General features: G+C 34.7%; 1 protein-coding gene and 1 long non-coding RNA gene across 2 annotated transcripts in view; both read left to right on the forward strand.

Moving 5' to 3' along the window:
* The first annotated feature begins 335 nt into the window (after positions 1-335).
* Positions 336-22,038, forward strand: part of LOC132723868 (uncharacterized protein DDB_G0283697-like) — a 54,317-nt gene continuing 32,614 nt past the window's right edge. The window contains exons 1-3 of the mRNA XM_060708672.1: positions 336-381; positions 13,721-13,768; positions 15,571-15,648. Of these exons, the coding sequence (XP_060564655.1) occupies positions 364-381; positions 13,721-13,768; positions 15,571-15,648 (144 nt within the window). The 5' untranslated portion in view covers positions 336-363. The remainder of the gene's footprint in view (positions 382-13,720; positions 13,769-15,570; positions 15,649-22,038) is intronic.
* Positions 2,000-3,758, forward strand: LOC132723870 (uncharacterized). The gene is made up of 3 exons (XR_009624803.1): positions 2,000-2,365; positions 2,924-3,183; positions 3,406-3,758. It is a non-coding gene; the product is annotated as an uncharacterized LOC132723870 (long non-coding RNA).

Raw genomic sequence — 22,038 nt, forward strand, 5'->3', positions numbered from 1 at the left:
AATAAAAATTAAATAGACATGTATAAAAAAAAACTATTATTCAGACGAGTAAATTGATCGAGTGTTTGAAATTATTTTTATCAACGGTCATGCATACATTGGTAAGTGTGCTGTTATTTTGTAAATGCTTACTACTATATAACACCAGGGGAATTCTATTTGAAAGACGCTACAAACACTAACCTATACAAAATACAATGTGATGTTAAACCATCAAAAAGGTACCATAAAAAAGAAAATTAGAAGAAAAAAGATTATGCCGAATATTAAAGGCTGGTTTAGTGGTCATTTCTTGCACTGTAAATCTATGGGAAAATTAATACGATAGTCTGACCTTATGTCAATCAAACATGCCAACAAAAAATGGCGTCGTCCGATGAGGTGAAAATTATTTTCTGAATTTCCGATTTTGTTATTCCCTGAAATGATAAATATCACCAAGTTGGCCGTAATGGTATTGCTTGAATATGTTGGAATCCATGAAATTTCAACAAAGTGGTGTCATTGAATCCTAATACGTTAACAATTGGGTTTATTATTTTTGTCACTTATTTTCGCGACAGTTATAAACAAATATTTTGATAAGGTATTGACTTGGAACACTAATGAAGGCCAAGTATAACAAAGTGTCTGTAGATAATACGGGGAAGTCAAATACCGCGGGCCTGGGCTTTGGCTTTCCCGGCTATAGACTACACATGTAATATGAAATTAGGCAAAGCCTATGAACGGGGAAGTCGTTAAAAAATTAGTTTCATTCTTTCCGTTTTAAAGGTGTCATTCGGTATTTAATGCATCGCTTCCGTTTTCACTCAGAACACTCGACGATTATTAATATGAAATTAGGCAAATCCTATGAACGGGGAAGTTGTTAAAAATTCCTTTCATTCTCCGTTTTAAAGGTGTCATTCGGTAATATGAAATTAGGCAAAGCCTATGAACGGGGAAGTCGGTAAAAAATCCTTTCATTTTTCCGTTTTAAAGGGGTCATTCGGTATTATATGTACCCACTTCCGTTTTCACTCGGAACACTCGACGATTATTATTAATCCGAAAAGTTGAGATATGTTACGTTATCAGAATACACCGCCTTTTATCATTGAGTTACATTGTAAATGGCGGCGCCTATCTAGAAGTGACACTGAAAATTTCATTGATAGGTATAGAATTCTATATATTTTTTAATTGTTTTTTATTTGATTTTCTTTTAAGTATACACATGTAGTCTATAGCCGGGCAAACCAAAGCCCGGACCCGCTTTGCGGGCCGGTCTTTGACTTCCCCGTATTACATGCACCGCTTCCGTTTTCACTCGGAACACTCGACGATTATCATTTATCCGAAAAGTTGAGATTTGTTCCGTTATCGGAATACCCCGCCTTTTATCATTGAGTTACATTGTAAATGGCGGCGCCCGACTAGAACTGACACTGAAAATTTCATTGATAGGTATAGAATTCTATATATTTTTTAATTGTTTTTTATTTGATTTTCTTTTAAATATACACATGTAGTCTATAGCCGGGCAAACCAAAGCCCGGACCCGCTTTGCGGGCCCGGTCTTTGACTTCCCCGTATTAATCCAAAAAGTTGAGATTTGTTCCGTTATCGGAATACCCCTTCTATTATCATTGAGTTATATTGTAAATGGCGGCGCCCAACTAGAACTGACACTGAAAATTTCATTGATAGGTATAGAATTCTATATATTTTTTAATTGTATTTTATTTGATTTTCTTTTAAATATACACGTGTAGTCTATAGCCAGGCAAGCCAAAGCCCGGACCCGCTTCGCAGGCCCGGTCTTTGACTTCCCCGGAAAAGGAAGTAAAATTTAAAACAAGTGAAAAAATACCTATCAGCGAAATTTTCAGTGCCATATTTGGATGAGCACTGCCATTTTTTATGTTACTAAATGATAAAAGGCGGGTTATTCCAATAAAAATTGCAACTTTTCGTATTAATCGTAAAGTGTTACGGGTAAAAATAGTAGTTGTACCTGCAGGGAATTCCCCAGACGCTTTTAGCGCATCGGCACCGATGCGCTAAAATTTCAGAACAAGAAATCCCGATGCGCTTAAAATTATCATAGCGCTTTAAAAAATGACCGATATTCCTTTCTATTGTGTCTATAAGTTAACCCCAATTAGCCAAATAAACAAGCCAATACACATGTCCTGTGTAGATAATTACCCGAGGCGTATACACAACCGATACACTGATTGCCTTGAGACTGTGTGACGTCACAGACACCTGTCATCGATGTCTGCAGACGACTGTTGGTGCACTTTCAGGTGTTGTCAATTACCGTGTATTGAGATGGGTGCAATTTAACCGCGGCATGTGTGATATTTACATGTATCAGGTAGGTGAAATACATTTTATTGTTTTGATAGTATAATTGGCATTAATTGACTTGCGATATAACAGTTTGATATTTAGGGATGAATGGGTTAATTGTCTTGATATAAGTGTAATGTTTAATTTCATCTTTCACTTTCTTACGACCGTAACGTCTAAGCAGTACTGTAGTATTAAGATTTCAAAAAATAATATGTCTAACATGAATAAGGGAAGCCTAGTTCACTATCAATAAAAGAGTTTTTGTGAGCAATGTCGTTGAAACTGTCTCAGTATCATTTTGCTATTTAATATATACATGATAATCCTATTTTACTTGGATTAAACTGCATAGATATTCAGAATAAATTTGGTTGATGGCTACTTTAACATTGAAAACATTTACGACTGTTTATTATCAACTTGCAACTGAGTGAAAACAATAACAAAAACTTTACATCAACAATCCCACTTAGAGACATTGGTCATTTTCTTTTTTAATTGAAAAAAAAAGAGTAAAAATATCTTGTAAACTGTTTCTGTTAACTGAATCCCCAAAATGAAAAAAAAAATAATTTTGCAGATGGACAGCTTTGTGAAGTGCAATCTACTGTCCATGCCCCTTAGCATTGGTTTGTCAGGACATACAGGGGCTGGCCAGGCACTTTGGTGTAGATATGGAGCAGTGCCGCAGCCACTGGCACCAGGTACGTGCCAGTCTAGAGGGGATTGATCAGTCAGCCGACCAGACCATGATCTGGATTACTGGCAACCTTTCTACCAGTCGTCCAGCTCTTTAAAGAATTGCTGCTGTGGTTCTCCTCCTCCCAACCTCTACTGCAGGTAATTATTATTAAATTGATTAATTCTTGAACATTAATGAAATTCCAATGACAGTTGCAGATGTGTAACACTTTGCTAGAAGTTTTTCAACATCTCAAATATAATTTTTTTTGACTTCGTTAAGTTTAAACAGGCTAGAAGTTTTAAATTTTCAAAAATTCATAGCAAACAAACAAAATAAATAAATGACATGAGGTTAACATAAATGATTATTAATTTCAGATTGTGAGCGAGGATTCAGCTGCCTGAAGAGAGTTAAGACTGAAAACAGGAATTGTCTCTCTGTTTAAGTTCTAAACTATCTTCTTGCCGTCTCCCTTCAAGGACCCCCATTAGAATCTTTCAACTTTGAGAAGGCAGTCAAGGCATGGAAGGACAACAAACCTAGAAGACAGGCCCACTTTTAATGATGTTAATGAAGAAAAAAAAAAAACTGAAATATACTCATTTAAATGGGACACACACATACATATAAATGTTGATCACATGTTGTGAACTTGTGTTTATATATAATTGTTTATTTATTTGAATTGTTGGATATGGAAAAAATAAATAATAAAAATTAAGAAAATGTTTATCAAGTGAAAAGCTTTCATTATTTGTTTTAAAACAGCCCACAGCAGTATATTGACACCTAAAATGGCAAAAAATTTCGACATGCGGTATGGGGGTCAAGACCCCCTCCCGCACCCACCCCCGTCTAATTCAAAAAATGTAGCGCTTAAAAAAATTCCTGGGGAATTCCCTGACCTGAAATAACGAATGAAACCTTTGAATTTCCCATATATAAAACTAGGCAAAGCCTAGGAATGGGGAAGTCAGATAAAAAAAATCATTCATTTTTAACTGTACACTATTTATTGTAAAGGTGTCATTCCGCAGTGTTCAGGATTTCATGCACCACTTCAGTTTTCAATCAGATTATCGACAATTTTATTCTTAAGCCGAAAAGATATGATTGAACTGTTTTTGGAATACACCGCACAGGGGTTTCATTTGACCCTTGAAACAGGGTTTTGACCCCTGAAATTTCAAAAATGCTCATTTTGACCCTTGAGAATTTCAATCCAAGGGTCAAATTTTATATATGAGCCGCGTCATGACAAAACCAACATAATGGGTTTGCGAACAGCATAGATCCAGACCAGCCTGCGCATCCGCACAGTCTGATCAGGATCCATGCTGTTTGCTATCAGTTTCTCTACTTGTTATAGGGTTTGTAAGCGAACAGCATGGATCCTGATCAGACTGCGCGGACGCGCAGGCTGGTCTGGATCTATGCTGTTCGCAAACCCATTATGTTGGTTTTGTCGTGACACGGCTCATATAATATATATTATAAGGAAAAATTCTTTTGACCCTTCAAAAACGTCATTGGTGCTTCGTTTTTACCCATGAATTTCGAGTGTTAGTGGAACCCCTGCGGGAAGCTTATCAAATTTATGAGTATTACATAAAAATTGGCACTAGAAATATCACTGCCCTTGTATATCATATAATTATTTTGACTATAATCTAACAAAAATAATAAGATAATAAAGGTGAGGAACACACATTTAACAAAAACAGTACAAAATATCTGAATCAGTCAAAATTTGACAAATTTCGCGATTTATTTATCTGACCATCGTGAACGCGTACTTTCAGGAGTACTTTCATGAAACTTTGTATTTGGAATGATTAATGGTAATCTGCAAGGGATTCCGAATGTAATTTTGAATGGGAAGCATAATAAGACCGGAAACCAGGGAAAATAATTCCGGGTGTGTTCAGATAAATAATAATGCAGGTAACCTGCTGGTACTGATTTCAGCATGCCTCAAATGTAATAGGACAGGGAGCCAAAATAACCTCCGATGATGAGCATAATTTTGCTGCACTTCTGGCAAAAGTTTTCAAAACCATCACTTTGAAGATACTTGCATTACCTTTATACAGGGCTCCAGATAAGATGCGTATACGCGTAAATTACGCATGGAAATAACACATTTACGCATTCAAAACAAAATTTAAGCGTATGAAAACGCACACAAAATTCAGGTTACGCATCGAGAAACATTTCTTTCGCGTAAACGTAACCGAAAGTAAACTCGGTTATAATCTTATTTTTAATTTCGTCTGAACACTTTGCAAGCATCTACCGGTAACTTCCTGTAGTTCCGACCATCATTGGTTGTTATCGTATGTATAGTATGGTGGTGGAATTAACTTTGTATGAATGCTCTGCAATTACCCCAAAGCGTCTACCGGTAACTTCCTGTAGTTCCGACCATCATCGGTTGTTATCATATGTATAGTATGGTGGTTGAATTAACTTTGTATGAATGCTCTGCAATTACCCCAAAGCGTCTAACGGTAACTTTCTGTAGTTCCGACTATCATCGGTTGTTATCGTATGTATAGTAAGGTGGTGGAATTAACGCAATTTTATAAACATATGGTACAATGTCGCTGTCAAAAGTTAAAACGATTGACTTGTATTTTCAGCCAAAAAAAATCGACCCAAAAGTAATTGTGAAGATTATAAGTAATACAATAATTAGCGCTGCCACGTATGAGCAACAGAAACATGCCTCAGGTTCAGATAAAACTTATGCTGTTTGGAAATGCAAGATTAAAAACCATGGGAGTCCAAAAAGCAAAGGAAATGACTTATCTTGTATTACAAGTATAATAATACAATAAGCATGGAAGCATAATAAATGATTTACTCTTTTACATACATTTTAAGGAGTAAAAATACTCCTGCCAAATTTCAGATTTCAAGTTTTACTCATTCACAAAAAAATCAATGAGTAAATACTCATTGCCCTAAAAAATTATCTGGAGCCCTGTTATTACTTGCTTTGCAGAGGGCCTGCTCTTCTAGCTGGCTAATGATATTTTGGTATTTTGTACAGTTAATTAGATACGCATGTATTTTGGTGGTATTCAACATATCAACTAAGTGTTCCTGGTGTATCCGAATATCTTGTCTGCCATTTTCATTTTGTTAATCTCTAATCAGAGATTATTTAAAGGTGAATGCATATTAAAAAGTAACTTTTTATGTTAATCATCATGACTTCAGTTCTTATCAGTGATTATAAACTTTAGCTTTTATCAATGATTCTTCTCAGTCTGATTTTTATGCCCCCACAAAGTGGGAGCATATAGCGTTGCACTTGTCTGTCTGTCCGTCCGTATGTATGTCTGTCCGTACATCCCGAAATCTTGTGAACGCAACTCCTCTTAAACCGGATGGCAGATTTTGCTTAAACTTCCAGGGATGAACAACCCTTAATGTGTAGATGGAAGTAAAGGAAGGAATTTTTGCTGCGACCAAATTTAGCAGAATTATGGCCCTTTGTTGATTTTTTCACTATATACTATGTAGAAATTTTGTGAACGCAACTCCTCTTAAACCTAATGGCAGATTTTGCTTAAACTTCCAGGGATGAACAACCTTAATGTGTAGATGGTAGTAAAGGAAGGAATTTTTGCTGCGACCAAATTTAACAGAATTATGTTGATTTTTAGTTTTCAACTTGTGGCACATGTAGTCCAAAAAATATTTGACCTAGAGTCATAAGATTGACAGAACAGTGGCGTGTGGGGGCATCTGTGTCCTATGGACACATTTCTAGTTAACATCATATTCTACCGGAAGTGTAATTTAGGCCAAACTTTTGCATCAGTAATTTTTTTTCAAAATCTTTTGAAGAAAATTCACAATAGTCTACAACTGTTGTTGTTTCTCCAGACTGTAATGTTTAAAAGTACATTTAATAAACAGAATAAAAATAATCCATACAAAAATTCTTTTGTGGTAACTCCCAGGCATCCTGTAGTGCTGAAAAATATTGTGTTACTATTTATAGTTCTCTGTGATCAATCTAGTTAACACATAATTTACTGTAAAAAAAAAAGTCAACTAACACCACTCATGAAATATTTATTTTCATGCCACTCAATGAAATCATGTATAAATCTTGTATTTATTTATAGAAAATTTTTGAATACCCTCTATGTATTAAGATGATGTAGTTCTGGTCTAACATTTGAGAAAATTTAAAAACAGTCGCAACAATATTTACTAAGATTTTTATGTGTTTTTCAAGAAGATAATTAAAGAAAAACTATGCTCATCTTTAAGTAAAATACTTTCATTGAAGAAAATTTACTGATTTCAAGGAAATTTTTGGTAATTACACTTGAATATATTTTTCGTAAAACATTTACACAATCCTGTAAAAGTCTTATTAATAAATAATAGTTTAAGAGATCTTATATGCAAGAATGCCTAATTCTGTGTTAATGGCATAGATACATGTAGATCTGTTATCAAACCTGTCAGTGCTCTTAGGGTTAATTATCTATCACCTGTATAATAGTGTTCATCTTTTTACAGAGAATCCAAAAAAGAAATAAAAAAATGTCAAAGTGTGCATGTTTTACATTGTCAGGGAACTGAACTTTCATTAAATATTTTATTTGTTTATAAATTTGATTATCTCCCTTGAAAGCTATAAATTCATTACAAAACAACAAAGTTTTATTGGTTGATATTAGGGTTAATCTGAATGATGTCTATTTATCTCAGGGAAATCTTAATTTTGCAGGAAAGGAAGCGAATCAGTGATAAGAGACTTGGGCAAATATTTCTTATGATTTTGAGATGAAGAATCTGTGTTATCGTTCCATTTGTCTTTCATTATTGATCTCAAATTGACTGGTTTTAAGTGATGAGTTACTGAATTTCCAAGTTTTAAATTGCAGTGCTTAAATCAAAAAGGTTTTGTTTTTGTACTTTATGTTTATACTTTTATTATAAAGGAGTATTATTGGCCTAGTATTTAGTTTCTATCTGAGCTCATCTCAGAAATTTTTTGTACAAAATCTTGTTCCATGAATTATAGCTTGAATAAAAGTGTTTAAACAAACTGTTTTTGTCAGAATCTAATTTTTCTATGTAACTCAGCATCCTTGTTTCATAAATATGTCTGAATCATCTTGAAATTGTTGAATTTAGATACAAATACAAAATCTGGTTTTATGAAATAAAGCTTGAATTAAGCATTTTGTCAAATCTGATATCTCTGTAAGTCTACTTAAGTTCACATGCTTGTTTTGTAATAACGTCATGGAGGACAATGATTTTAGTTGAAAAACATGGGCATTAATCAAACACGAAATGTTATCTGGCACTTAACAAACAGCATAATTTAATACAAAGTCTGACTTAATATATTATAGGAGCCTGACAAAATAAATATTAGTCGAGTGGGACAGGAATGCATTATTGTCCGTCTTTTGTTTCTGTTATTTAATAAACATGGCCTTTGCAGAGTCAGGAAGTTTTGAAGTGGCAAAAAATGCTGGTATAAAGGTATACAATATTATATTGTTTTGTAGAATTCTATTCAATGACAATCAACTTGTGCCCACGTTGTCGTGAATATTGCCGATCTCATCTTTGAAATACGATAGATCTTAAAGTTCGTGAGATTTTATTTCCAAGGAAATAATTAACAATGTTTCATGAATATTCCCGCGGGTAATTGGGATTGACATATTATTACATGTATTAATATATGTAGTTTATTAATCATGATTCCATGTTTGACACACAGACCTATTTACATGTTTAAGAAGAACTGAGACATTCTTTGTTTCGTGTCATTGATAAATAAATTTCTAGCCTACTCCAGAATAACTGATTTCACACACGCTACCAGTGCAGACTAGGGTCATCTGGCACGGCCATGCAGACATCTCGTATTCAGTACTGTTCGCTATTCAGCCAGTACATATTTTGAAGTTTTCCCTAAAATTTATCAATGGTTTTGTCAAGATTAAAAGATGTACTAGTCCTTTAGGATGCTTAATGGTTAAAAATATACAATGCTCATCTTTGAGTAAAGTAATTCTATGGAGAAATTTATAAAAATCTATAAAATTCTTGCTTTATATGTCTAATTTGAATAAAACAATATGAAAACTATGTATTTGAAGCTGCATTCCCTATTACAGGTCAAGTAAATTTGGTCCATTATTTGATGACACTTATATTCATATTGTTCATATAGTGTGTAGAGTTTTGAATGTAACATATCTACATTGGGGGATTCCTTGGCCGAGCGGTTAAGATCGTTGACTTCAAACCACTTGCCTCTCATGGCATTGGGTTCGAATCCAACAGGGACTTTGGATTCTTTCATATGAGGAAGCTATCCATTCGTGCCTGAAATAATGCACGGAAGGGCACCTGAGGTCTTCCTCCACCAGTAAAGCTAGACCTATATTACATATACTGTGTCTGTGTGACATAAAACCCAAGCATTTATACCTACAAAGAGAAATGTTGTTGACTAAGTACCTCTCACTGGGTTCTTGCTAACATGCCTGTTACTAATGCTTTTTATATGCCCGAAAGAATTTCGGACATATTATGTTAAAACCCCCTGGCGTCCGTCCGTCTGTCCGTCCGTCCGTCTGTCCGTCCGTCCGTCCGCACTCACAGGAGAGTAATTATGTGGCTAGAGGGACAATAGGTTCTCTTTGATGTCATTCATTCCGTAATGCTTTTATGTGGCTATTTTCTTTTGCGTGGCTAAAAGAACAATAGAGAGAACAATAGAGTAGCCACATAATTACTGTCCTGTGAGAACGTCCGTCCGTCTGTCCGTCTGTCCGTTAGCAATTTGGTTTCCGGAGCATAACTGAAGTTCCATTTGGCCCACAATATTCAAACTTCATAGGATGATTGTCCATATTGGGTAGAAGACCCCTATTGATTTTGGGGTCATGAGGTCAAAGGTCAAGGTCACTATGACCTTAAAACTGAAAACGTTAGCAATTTGGTTTCCGGAGCATAACTTAAGTTCCATTTGGCCCACAATATTCAAACTTCATAGGATGATTGTCCATATTGGGTAGAAGACCCCTATTGATTTTTGGGGTCATAAGGTCAAAGGTCAAGGTCACTATGACCTTAAAACTGAAAAACAGTTTTTTGGAGCATAACTTAAGTTCCATTTGGCCCGCAGTGTTCAAACTTCATAGGATGATTGTCCATATTTGGTAGAAGACCCCTATTGATTTTGGGGTCACAAGGTCAAAGGTCAAGGTAAACTATTACCTTAGAACTGAAAACAGTTTCCGGAGCATAACTTAAGTTCTATTTTGGCCCACAGTGTTCAAACTTCATATGATGATTGTCCATATTGGGTAGAAGACCCCTATTGATTTTGAGGTCAAAGGTCAAGGTCACTATTACTTAGAAATTGAAAACAGTTTCTTGAGCATAACTTTAGTTCCATTTAGCCCACAATATTCAAAACTTCATAGTATGATTGTCCATATTGGATAAAAGACCCCTAATGATTTTGGGGTCACAAGGTCAAAGGTCAAGGTCACTTTACCTTAGAATTGAAAACAGTTTCTGGGACATAACTTAAAGTTCCATTTGGACCACAATTTTGAAACTTCAAAGGAGGATTGTTATTTGAAGGAGGTAATACTTTATTTTAGTCCCATGTCTTACAAATGCTTCATCTTTACTAAAAAAAAAAAAACACTTTCGGGCATATAATGCTCCGCCTAGCGGTGCTCTTGTTTTCAGATGCTTGGCACTAGTTCCTTGCCCAGGTACCCATTACTGGTTCCATGCCTCTTCTTACCATAAAATTCCTATTAAACGCCCCCGGGGCTAAACATTTTCCAAAAGGGGGGCTATTATTACAACACAGTTTTCCCTAAATCCAAAAATCACTGTAAATACATTTAGTGTTAGCAAGTATTTGTAATAACATTAAAAAGTGTTAAGGTTTTAAAGTTCATATTATACATATTTGTGTTTACTTTAAAATACTATGGATTTTGAATGATTTGAATAAAATTATGGCTTTAATTATGAGTTCAGCACTGATGAGTAGATTGTTTTCCTTATCAAAAGGCCTTGGAGGGCCTTTATTAGGGGAAGGGCGTTTATTAGGAATTTTACGGTATGTTCAGATGCTTGTCACTGATTCTTTGCCCAGGAGCTTGTCACTGGTTCCTTGCCCAGGTGCCCATTACTGGAACCTTGCCTTTTAGATGCCTGTTAGGTAGAGGTGTAACGATTCATCGATGCATCGATACATCGCGATCTGCCCTGTCATCGATGTCTGCATCATAATGAATTTATAAATTCCAATATATCAGAATGCAATACATATTTCACCACCCGATGCATCGATATAGCGGGAAAGTATCGCAATACACCAATAGTTATGGTATAATGAAAAATACCTTTAATCCTGAAGTAAAAAGTAAAAATCCTTAAGTAATAAGTATTGTAAATTGTTAAAAGATCAAATTTAAACTTGAAGATAAGTTATAATAACAAGTTGAAGAGTTTATTGTTTTGTTATTGTAGTAGTTTTATATTATATTCGTAATTATGCTGAGAACAAATGACCAAGTTTTTTTTATATAGATAAAGTCTGAAAGTCAGTATTGTGATACGTATTGCATCAAAACATAAGAATCGCAATATGCATCGCATTTTATCAAAGTATGCAATACATATTGTGAATTGCATTGTTTGGTTATGCAAGTATCGTGACAGAAAAAAATGGCAATGCACAGCCCTACTGTTAGGTGCTTGTCACTAGTTCCTTGCCCGATGCCAGTCACTGTTTCCTCGCTCAGGTGCCCATCTCTTGTTCCTTGTTCAGGTGCCTGTCACTGGTTCCTTGCCCAGGCACCTGTCACTGGTTCCTTGCCCAGGCACCTGTTGTCACTGGTTCCTTGCTCAGTTGCATATCTCTAGTTCCTTGCTCAGGTTTTCATTTAGTTCATATACATTGGCATGTACAATTTATGTCCCTAATTGAAATGTCATGAGGATCGTGATTTTTTTTTTCAGACTGGTACCCATCCTTCTGACTCTTAATTAATTTTCAATTGGAAACACTTAGTAATTTATCGTTGAATTAATGCTAGAGTATGAATATCATCCAGGGATAACTTTCTATTCTAATCTGAATAAGATACGTTCAAGGAAATATTGACTCTATTTAAAGAAGGCATTCATTTCATTGTATGCCTAAAATGGATGGAAAGAGATATTGGAGGGGTTTTATACGACCTGTTTTATGTTGCTAAGCAATACCACAAATTGTTGAAGTAATGAAACTTCAATTCAGGGATTTTTTTTTTGTAGTTGTGATATAGGGTTTGGACTGATTCCAACAAAATAAAGAAATGAAACAGGAAATGGCCTTGAATTTTTTTTTTCAGTAATAGTTCAGAATGCTTGTATTCATTGTTAGATATCTTTTCCAGCAAATGAAACAAATTTTTTTTTTATGACAGAGAATTAATTGATAGAAATATAACTTTTGAACAGCTAACATCTTGGGTCACATTCTGCAGCCTCTTTCAGTTTTAGTTATTTGCTGCAGTATTATATAAATGAATGATTTGACCTATTTTGCAGAGTGTTTTGATGTTCTTACTCTTTTGAATTATAAGCAAAAATAAACATGTTCCCTGTCATCACAATATGAAACTCCAGAAAAAGGTAACCAATGCATCAGTATAGGGTCTAGAGGTGTTGATATTTTCATATATACTGTATAAGTGTTTTTTTCTGCGGTGACTTTATTTCTGCATTTTCTGCGGTCAGTTTCGGCACCGCAGAAATAAAAACCGCAGAATATTTCTCTTACCTGCTACGATATGTATCCTACATTGTGTTTTGTCTAAAGTAATAACGACTAACAGATTATAACGGTTAGCAGGTTTTTTGAGTTGTATAAAATTGCTGTCGGCTAAGTATTTAATCTGTGTTTGTAAGGATGTACTTTTTGTTAATTATGCTAATTAAAGAAATTCATAAAGATATTTCAAACTATTCCAACCCTTATACTGCTTAATAATCATTGTATACTTTAATTGCCATCTGATTTATGGTAGACTTCTATCAATTTTATCAAATTATACTAAGCGGGGTATATTTTCCACATGTCACTATTGTTGTGCATTATATTTGTTTGCAAGCAAACAATATAATTGTTTGTAATTACTATACAGTTTTGCGATGAAGACGATAATCAAATGCAAATGTATACATGCAAATAAAATAGATAGGGTAATGTGACTTAGACTTTGATAAGATGAGTCGCAGAATTTAAATCACGTTTTGTCCAAAGAATGTGCCGCAGAAATAAAATGCGCAGAAATAAAAACATGCCAAAATTTGGAAAAACCGCAGAATTTGGAGCCCGCAGAAAAAAACACTTATACAGTAATAGTGTTAAATGTGTCAAATATTGCATTTCTAAGGGTTTCTTTTGAAGGACTCATTTTTTCCTATGATCTTGCATCATATTAAGATAAAATCAATTTTTTATCCAAATGAAAAATTTTGACCGTATCTGAAACTGTAAACGACAGACTTTAATTGACAATTAAAGTCTGTGTGTAAACAAACAAACAGTATTTTATTTTAGACCATGATTAATATTTTCATACTCGATTAATGATAAAATGTTGTTGTTTTTTATTCCAGGAAGACCTAGAAGCTTTGAGAAATGCTGCCTTAGCATCTCTGAGACAGGTATGTAAACACCTATAAATATTACATATTAGCCCCACCATGACAAAAATCAACATAATGTGTATGCGATCAGCATGGATCCAGACCAGCCTGCGCATCCGCGCAGTTTGATCAGGAGCCATGCTGTTCGCTATCAGTTTCTCCACTTGTAATAGGGTTGGTAAGCGAACAGCATGGATCCTGATCAGACTGCGCGGATGCGCAGGCTGGTCTGGATCCATGCTGGTCGCAAACGAACTATGTTGGTTTTGTTGTGGTGCGGCTCATAATTATATTTCATTATAAGAGTCTTGCACAGACTGACAGTTGAGACAGGAAAATTTAGTTCAAGGAAACTGTTTAAGGCATTTAATGAGGCAGTATCAGACTAATTGCTAAACAGTTACTTGAGAGACCGGGTATTCATGTGCAGCAATTGCCCATTTTCTTGCATATTATATATTTATTAAAGTTCAAAAATAGATAAAGGAAAACTAATGTTCTTGGGGTACTATTTCTTTGTTTTGGCGTATAAATTTACAAATTAATTCATACGGAGGTAAAATAACATCATTCAAAACCTGGACTCTTGACATTTTCTCCATTTATAGACCTTTGTAAAAGAATTCCCGTATATTGTTGAGATCACTTACATTAATGAGCCTCGCCATGACAAAACCAACATAGTGCGTTTGCGACCAGCATGGCTCATCAGCGCAGTCTGATCAGGATCCATGCTGTTCGCTATCAGTTTTTCTACTTGTTATAGGGTCTGTTAGTGAACAGCATGGATCCTGATTAGTCTGCGGATTCGCAGGCTGGTCTGGATCCATGCTGGTCGCAAACGCATTATGTTGGTTTTGTTATGGCGCGGCTCAATTTTATTATGTATACTCTATTATGTGGACCTGATGGCGGACAAGTTGCTGACTTTATTTGCCCTGTTGCAGGTTAAAATATGGCTGGCACTTTGGATTCTTTTATGTGAGGAAGCTATCTCGCTAGGTCATGCACATGTAAGAGGGTGGGGCAGGGGTGGATGGTCAGTTGTTCTACATGCTTGTGCCTAAAATAATTCTCAGCTGTCACAGATGGGGCACTGAAGGGGTTTTTCCAAAATCAAAACTGGAATCTTTCAAATAAATTATACACTAATGGCGTTATGTAAAATCCAGCCAAAATAAACAACAAAAAAAAACAAACAAACACCACAACAAATCTTTTGCGACTTTGGCATCCTGTTGATATGTCTAGACGTAAAGCAAGATCAACAAACTACTTGATAAGTCGAAATTGCTTTTACATATCTATTTCACTAAAACTTGATGCTATTGGTAAACCTGACGGTAGCACTGATGAAGATTAAAATGCTTGAATAAACTTATGTGAAAATATATTTTCAGATTTTTTTTTGCAACTGCCATTAACAACATATCTGGCATTTCTGACATAATGTAAACTCTATTCAACTGTTAACAATATTATATATCTTGTGTTACTGACTGAATATAAAAAATTCTATTTATAGACAATATTAATTTATTTTTTCTTAGAATTTCAACCAGTGACATTATCTAGTATATATTCTATTTATAGACAATGTTAATTTTTTTCTCAGAATTTCAACCAGTGACATTATCTAGTATATATTCTATTCATAGCCAATGTTAATTTATTTTTTCTAAGAATTTCAACCAGTGACATTATCTAGTATAAATTCTATTCATAGACAATGTTAATTTTTTCCCAGAATTTCAACAGGTGACAATATCTAGTATATATTCTATTTATAGACAATGTTAATTTTTCCTTTTGTTTCTCAGAAACAAGCAGCTCAGGAACCTCAGGGAATTCAAGTCCTAAGTTTGTCAGCATTACAGTCAGCCAACCAGTATCAACAGGTGAGTGTACATATCAAAGTTCATTTGTCCCAAAAAATACTGTAGGGATATAGTAATTGAATTGTCCATCTGTAATTTGGTCAGTCCTTAGGTGGATCATAAAGGAGCATGTTGATTATATCTCAAGTTCTACCTGAACCAATGTCTTCATACTTACCAATACAAAGAACATGATTTTGGCAAGTAACATAACTGTGGAAACTATTTCCTTCCAGTTATTTCCCTTTTTGGTACTTTAAAAATAGGACTTTGTATGTTTAACCTATTCCGGCAAGTTGGATATTACATGTACTTAAATTTGATGCATACCAGACTGTGGTTCATGCATTTACTCATCAATACAAAGTACATAAATTTGACAAGTTACATAACTGTGGTATTTATTCCCCTTTTATCAATTTGTAAATAGGACCTTGTATGATTAAGCTATTCCAGCAAGTTAGATTTCCTTTTTCACCAACATGTTCCATATTTCAAAACAACAAAAAAAACCCCCCAACAACATAGCTTTTGTGGTCCTCCATCTTTGTTTGAGTTAGGGGTTACTTAGATCAAGGTCATCAGTGCTAAAGTATATATTTACACTTTTATTCAAGAGCAAAAATTTGTAACACTCCAGAATAGTAAAAAACAATGCAATTTCTCAGCTTATGAAATTTTCTTTGATTTAGGCAGTGAAAAACATTAATACATCATTATATTCAGGGCTTGCAAAATCTGATTTGACATACTTGTTCATTTTTGTCTGAAGCATTCCTTAACTTGTCCATAATTATGATATTTATAAAATAAATTCTTGAAAACTTGTCGGCACAAACTTAAGAACAACATGGGCAATACGGACAATTTTGCCACCTCTGATATTATTAGTGACTTTTTATACATTTTATAATCGCCTCCGTGGTCGAGGGGTTAGAGTCGATGACTTCTAATCCAGTAACCTCTCTGGCGTGGGTTTGATCCCCGGGAGATGCTTTGGTAGTTTAGCGCGGAGGAAGGTAGTCTAGTACTGGTGTAACTCTCCAGGAACGATGGTTATGAAACTACCCGCCTATAAGACTGAAATACTGTTGGGAAAAGGCGTAAAATGAAACAAACAAACAAACAATTAAACATTTTATGTTAGTATTGCAGTTATGTTGTTGCTTGCGTAAGAAAGTGTTACAGCGGCTTGGATAAGCAAGTCACATGTTGACAAAACATGTTACATTGAGTATGTAAAGCTGCTGCACGTCAGGTCTGCACATGATAACAGCTGGGTGTGTTTTCAAAATTTTTCTGAGATGTGAAAAGTTACTAGACATCTGGCTACAAAGTTTATATATGTAGTGTGTGTATGTATATGTTATTTGGAGAGGATATAATGCCAGACATAGTCTTTGTAACTTGATAATGTGGTTTTAACTATAGTTCAGTTAATTCAGTTAATGAAAATTGGCTATGTCAGAAATTATCTGGTGTTATTGGCACTTAAGCTGTCTGCCTGTCTGCTGTAAAAAGTAAAAATACAATTTATTGTTGTTTATTTAACCGGTCATTTAGGGTTTCAATAACATAGAAGACAATCATATTACAACACCGATTTTCTCACACGTGTGCAGTTATTCCACGTTTTTGTTGAACCCCACACCTTTTATAAGATTGGTTCATTTCAACAATAATAAAATATTATACCAGTAGGCTGTATTTAATATCATTTAAATGTCAAACAGTTTTATATGCCAAGGATTTCACACAAAAAATAACCTGAGACTTGAAATAAACACTTATTGTGGCGTTCAGATATATTATTGTTTTGTATGACCAAGGAGAATATTGGTGATAACAGTTTCAACACTAAATCACAGAAAATACATAGGATGATAATGATAAAGCAAACAACATTGAATGTTAGGACATTGCCCCATTTAAAACTTTAGTGTGAATTTCAGTGGGCAAATACTTTCAGTAAATTCTTTAATATGGTTTTCATTCTGCTATTTGATGTATGTGACCTTAGGGCAGCACGTCTGCAGATGCATGCTAATATACATGCAAAATTTTGAAAATTATTAAAAAGAAAAATATAGTGAAATGGACAAAGAAAATACTTTTCACATTGCAAGTAGCCCTTACAACCCATGTTATTTACCCAAAAGAGGTCAAAATATGCAAAAATAGCCCTTGAATTTACTGCATTAGTAATGCAATAGAAATATGATGAAAAATACTGCAAAATTGGTCATAAATTGCACATAACATGGAAATTAATTATACTTTTAAATCTTGATTTTTATTTACTTTTCTTAAAATCACAATACTTTTTTTCTCAAGTTTGATTTATTATTATTATGCCCCCGCCATATAATGGCAGGGGCATATAGTGTTACCCTGTTCCGTCATTCCGTCATTCCGTCATTCCGTCCTTCCGTCCTTCCGTCATCATCAGTTTCCGTTCATTATCTTAATAACCCTTGCACATATTGAACTCAAATTTGACATATGGATATGTCATGAGAAAATACAGGTCAAGTTCGAAATTGGTCATGGTTCGATGATTTTTGGCAGAGTTATGCCCCTTTTACATTGAAAATAAGATGAAATTTTTAGTTTCCGTTCATTATCTCCCAAAACGGTTCAAAACATTCAATTCAAATTTGACATATGGATATGTCATGAGAAAATACAGGTCAAGTTCGAAATTGGTCATGGTTCGATGATTTTTGGCAGAGTTATGCCCCTTTTACATTGAAAATAAGATGAAATTTTTAGTTTCCGTTCATTATCTCCCAAACGGTTCAAAACATTCAATTCAAAATTGACATATGGATATGTCATGAGAAAATACAGGTCAAGTTCGAAATTGGTCATGGTTCGATGATTTTTGGCAGAGTTATGCCCCTTTACTTTTGAAAATAATATGAAATTTTCAGTTTCCGTTCATTATCTCCCCAACGGTACAACACATTCCAACTCAAACTTGACATATTGATATGTCATGAGAAAATACAGGTCAAGTTTCAAAATTTGGTCATGGTTCGATGATTTTTGGCAGAGTTATGCCCCTTTTACTTTGAAAATAATATGAAATTTTCAGTTTCCATTCATTTACTCCCTAATGGTACAACACATTCAACTCAAACTTGACATATGGATATGTCAAAGGAATGCGCAGGTCAAGTTCAAATTTGGTCATGGTTCAATGATTTTTGGCAGAGTTATGCCCCTTTCACTTTGAAAATGATATGAAATTTTCAGTTTCCGTTCATTATCTCCCTAATGGTACAACACATTTAGCTCAAACTTGACATATCGATACGTCAAAGGAATGCGCAGGCCAAGTTCAAATTTGGTCATGGTTCGATGATTTTTAGCAGAGTTATGCCCCTTTTACTTTGAAAATAATATGAAATTTTCAGTTTCTGTTTATTATCTCCCCAACAGTATTAAACATTCAACTCAAATTTGACATATCGATACGTCAAAGGAATGCGCAGGTCAATTTCAAATTTGGTCATGGTTCGATGATTTTTGGCAGAGTTATGCCCCTTTCACTTTAAAAATAATATGAAATTTTCAGTTTCCGTTTATTATCTCCCCAACAATATTACACATTCAACTCAAATTTGACATATGGATATGTTTTTGGAATGCGCAGACCAAGTTCGAATCTGGTCATGGTTCAATGATTTTTGGCAGAGTAATGCCCCTTTCACTTTGAAAATGATATGAAATTTACAGTTTCTGTTCATTATCAACCCAACAGTGTTACATATTCAACTCAAAATTGACATATGGATATGTCAAAGGAATGCGCAGGTCAAGTTGGAATTTGGTCATGGTTCGATGATTTTTTGGCAGAGTTATGTCCCTTTCACTTTGAAAATAATATAGATACATCTTAGGAATAAGTAGTTTAAGTTTGAATTTGGTCGTGGTTCAATGATTTTAGACAAACTTATCTTTCCTGAATGTTGGAAAAATTTTGAACTTTCAGTTTCAGCACTCATACTTTTGTGGAAATGTATATAGCCATATGTTGGCTACAAATATGCAATATGCTATTTTTAAAAGGTTAAGACTGAATAATTTCAGTGCCTTGAACATTGTATAAAAATGGTTAAGACTGAATAATTTCAGTGCCTTGAACATTGTATAAAAATGGTTTGTGTTAACATTGAAAAGTTTTAAGGGCTTTGAACTTAGAATGAAAAAAATAATTTGTGCAAACAAATTTGGAACTAAATATTATAACATTTGAAATTTTGGCTGCATGCGGGGGCATCCGTGGCATGATGACACATTTCTAGTTTTAAATATTTTGGTTCATCTGGAGGCATGCAGCTTTAACATATGCCCTCAAGGCTGCAGAAAAGTTCAATACATTGAAAGTCCCAAATTTTGCAAATATAGCATTTGTATGAATAAACAGTGTGTGCGCCATTTGAATGCTTTTGAAATAAATTGACGAAATCAACACTCCTGTTGCTTGTTGCTTTTGTTTCTCAGCATCTAACACAATCAAGAGTCTCTTAATTTGAGCCGCGTCAAGACAAAACCAACATAATGTGTTGGGACCAGCATGGATTCAGACCAGCCTGCGCATTCAAGCAGTCTGATCCAGATCCGTGCTGTTCGCTTACAGACCCTATAACAAGTAAAGAAACTGATAGCAAACAGCATGGATCCTGATCAGACTGCGTGGATGCGCAGGCACCTCTAGATCCGTGCTGGTCATAAACCCATTATGTTGGTTTTGTCATGACGCGGCTCATTTATTGTTGTTGTTTACAGAATCTTCTGTAATAAAATGCTTTAAAAATTATCAGACTGAAATGTTAACTTCACTGTATAAAAGATAAGCTGTAGATACTTTACATCAATGAAAAGATATTGCCATTCTGTAGAGCTGGAACAATTCCGCTATCTCAAGCTGCATAAAGATTGGATGTCTTGCAGCGATTTTGTGACAAATTTCAGCTCAGACAGAGTGATTAGATAATAGATATTTCTCTCAATTCTTAATGTAGAAGCCATGTTATTCCTTGACAAATTCTCGCTTTATTTCCATAGCCATAATCATTACCCTCAAGGACAAGAAATTTCCGTGTTCTACAGTGTTTATATAAAAAAAAAAATGAAAGCATACAAAATGAGGAAAAATGAACAAAAATGTTTTTTGCCTTGCCTTTAGCCTGTTGTATTGGAGGGAATGGTGGACATAATGATTTATATAAAGTGGTTTAGATTGTCTAAAATCTTGATAAGTGAACATAAATATAATTACAGGTTTTATTGATCAATCTGCTATGAAATATTATACAAAGGCACTTGTTCGGCGAAAAACTAAGTTACTTGTCTTTTACAAATTATTCCATTTAACTGGAACATTTTGCTTCATCATGTGTACTGTTAAAATTTGTGGGCTTTGTAATGTCCTTGATGTAGACAGCAACTTCACTTTCATATTTTCGGAGGTACTTTTTTAAGAATGAAGCATATATCAAGCAATATGTGTCATACTATCAGTTAGGGGGAGGTTCAGTGGGTTGATATCAACTAAACAAATTTGCTTGTTTTTCCTGCTATTGTCTGCCTAACTTAGTAATACAGGGTTCAATGGTTTATATCTTGAGGGCGAGGCTTGATTTCTCCGTGACAATTGATCTCTGACATAGTCTAATGGTCATTTGTCTCTCACCATTGATTCTGAAATCATATGGGATTAGTAGTCAGTTGTGGAGAAATTTATAATTTAGGAAAGCCAGTTATGTGCATTGATCATCAAGGTATGGTCAATTGAGTACTCACCTGAGCTAGCTCAGGGTGAGCTTTTAAGATTATTTTAGATCTATGCATCATCTGTCGTTCGTCGTCCGTCCACAATTGTTCGTTAACACTCTAGTGGTCACATTTTTGCCTCAATCAACATCAAACTTTGTCAGGATGCTTGTCTAGGTAATTGTTCCGATGAGTTCGACATGGGTCATCTAGGATGAAAAACTAGATCACAGGAGCTAAAAATAGAAAAATCTTGTGAACGCTCAGTGGCTACTGTTTTGATCCAAATATCCTGAAAATTGGTCTTAAAATTTTCATTTTGATGATTTCTAGGTCAAGTTCGAATATTATATGGGTCACCTGGGGTCATAAACTAGGTCACACTGCCTATATATATATATGGAAAAACATTTTTAACACTCTGTTGGTCACATTTTTGACTCAATTGCCGTCAAACTTGGTCAGAATGCTTGTCTAGTTAATTGGTCAGAATGCTTGTCTTGTTAATTGCTTGGATGAGTTCGAACATGGGTCTTTTCGCATGAAAAACTTGGTCACAGGAGCTAGAAATAGAAAAATCTTGTCAACACTGTAGTGGCTACTGTTTTGATCCAAATATCTGGAAATTGG

This window comes from Ruditapes philippinarum, unplaced genomic scaffold (genome assembly GCF_026571515.1).
Source record: "Ruditapes philippinarum isolate M1 unplaced genomic scaffold, ASM2657151v2 ctg1002_1_1_1_1, whole genome shotgun sequence".
NCBI classification, from domain to species: domain Eukaryota; kingdom Metazoa; phylum Mollusca; class Bivalvia; order Venerida; family Veneridae; genus Ruditapes; species Ruditapes philippinarum.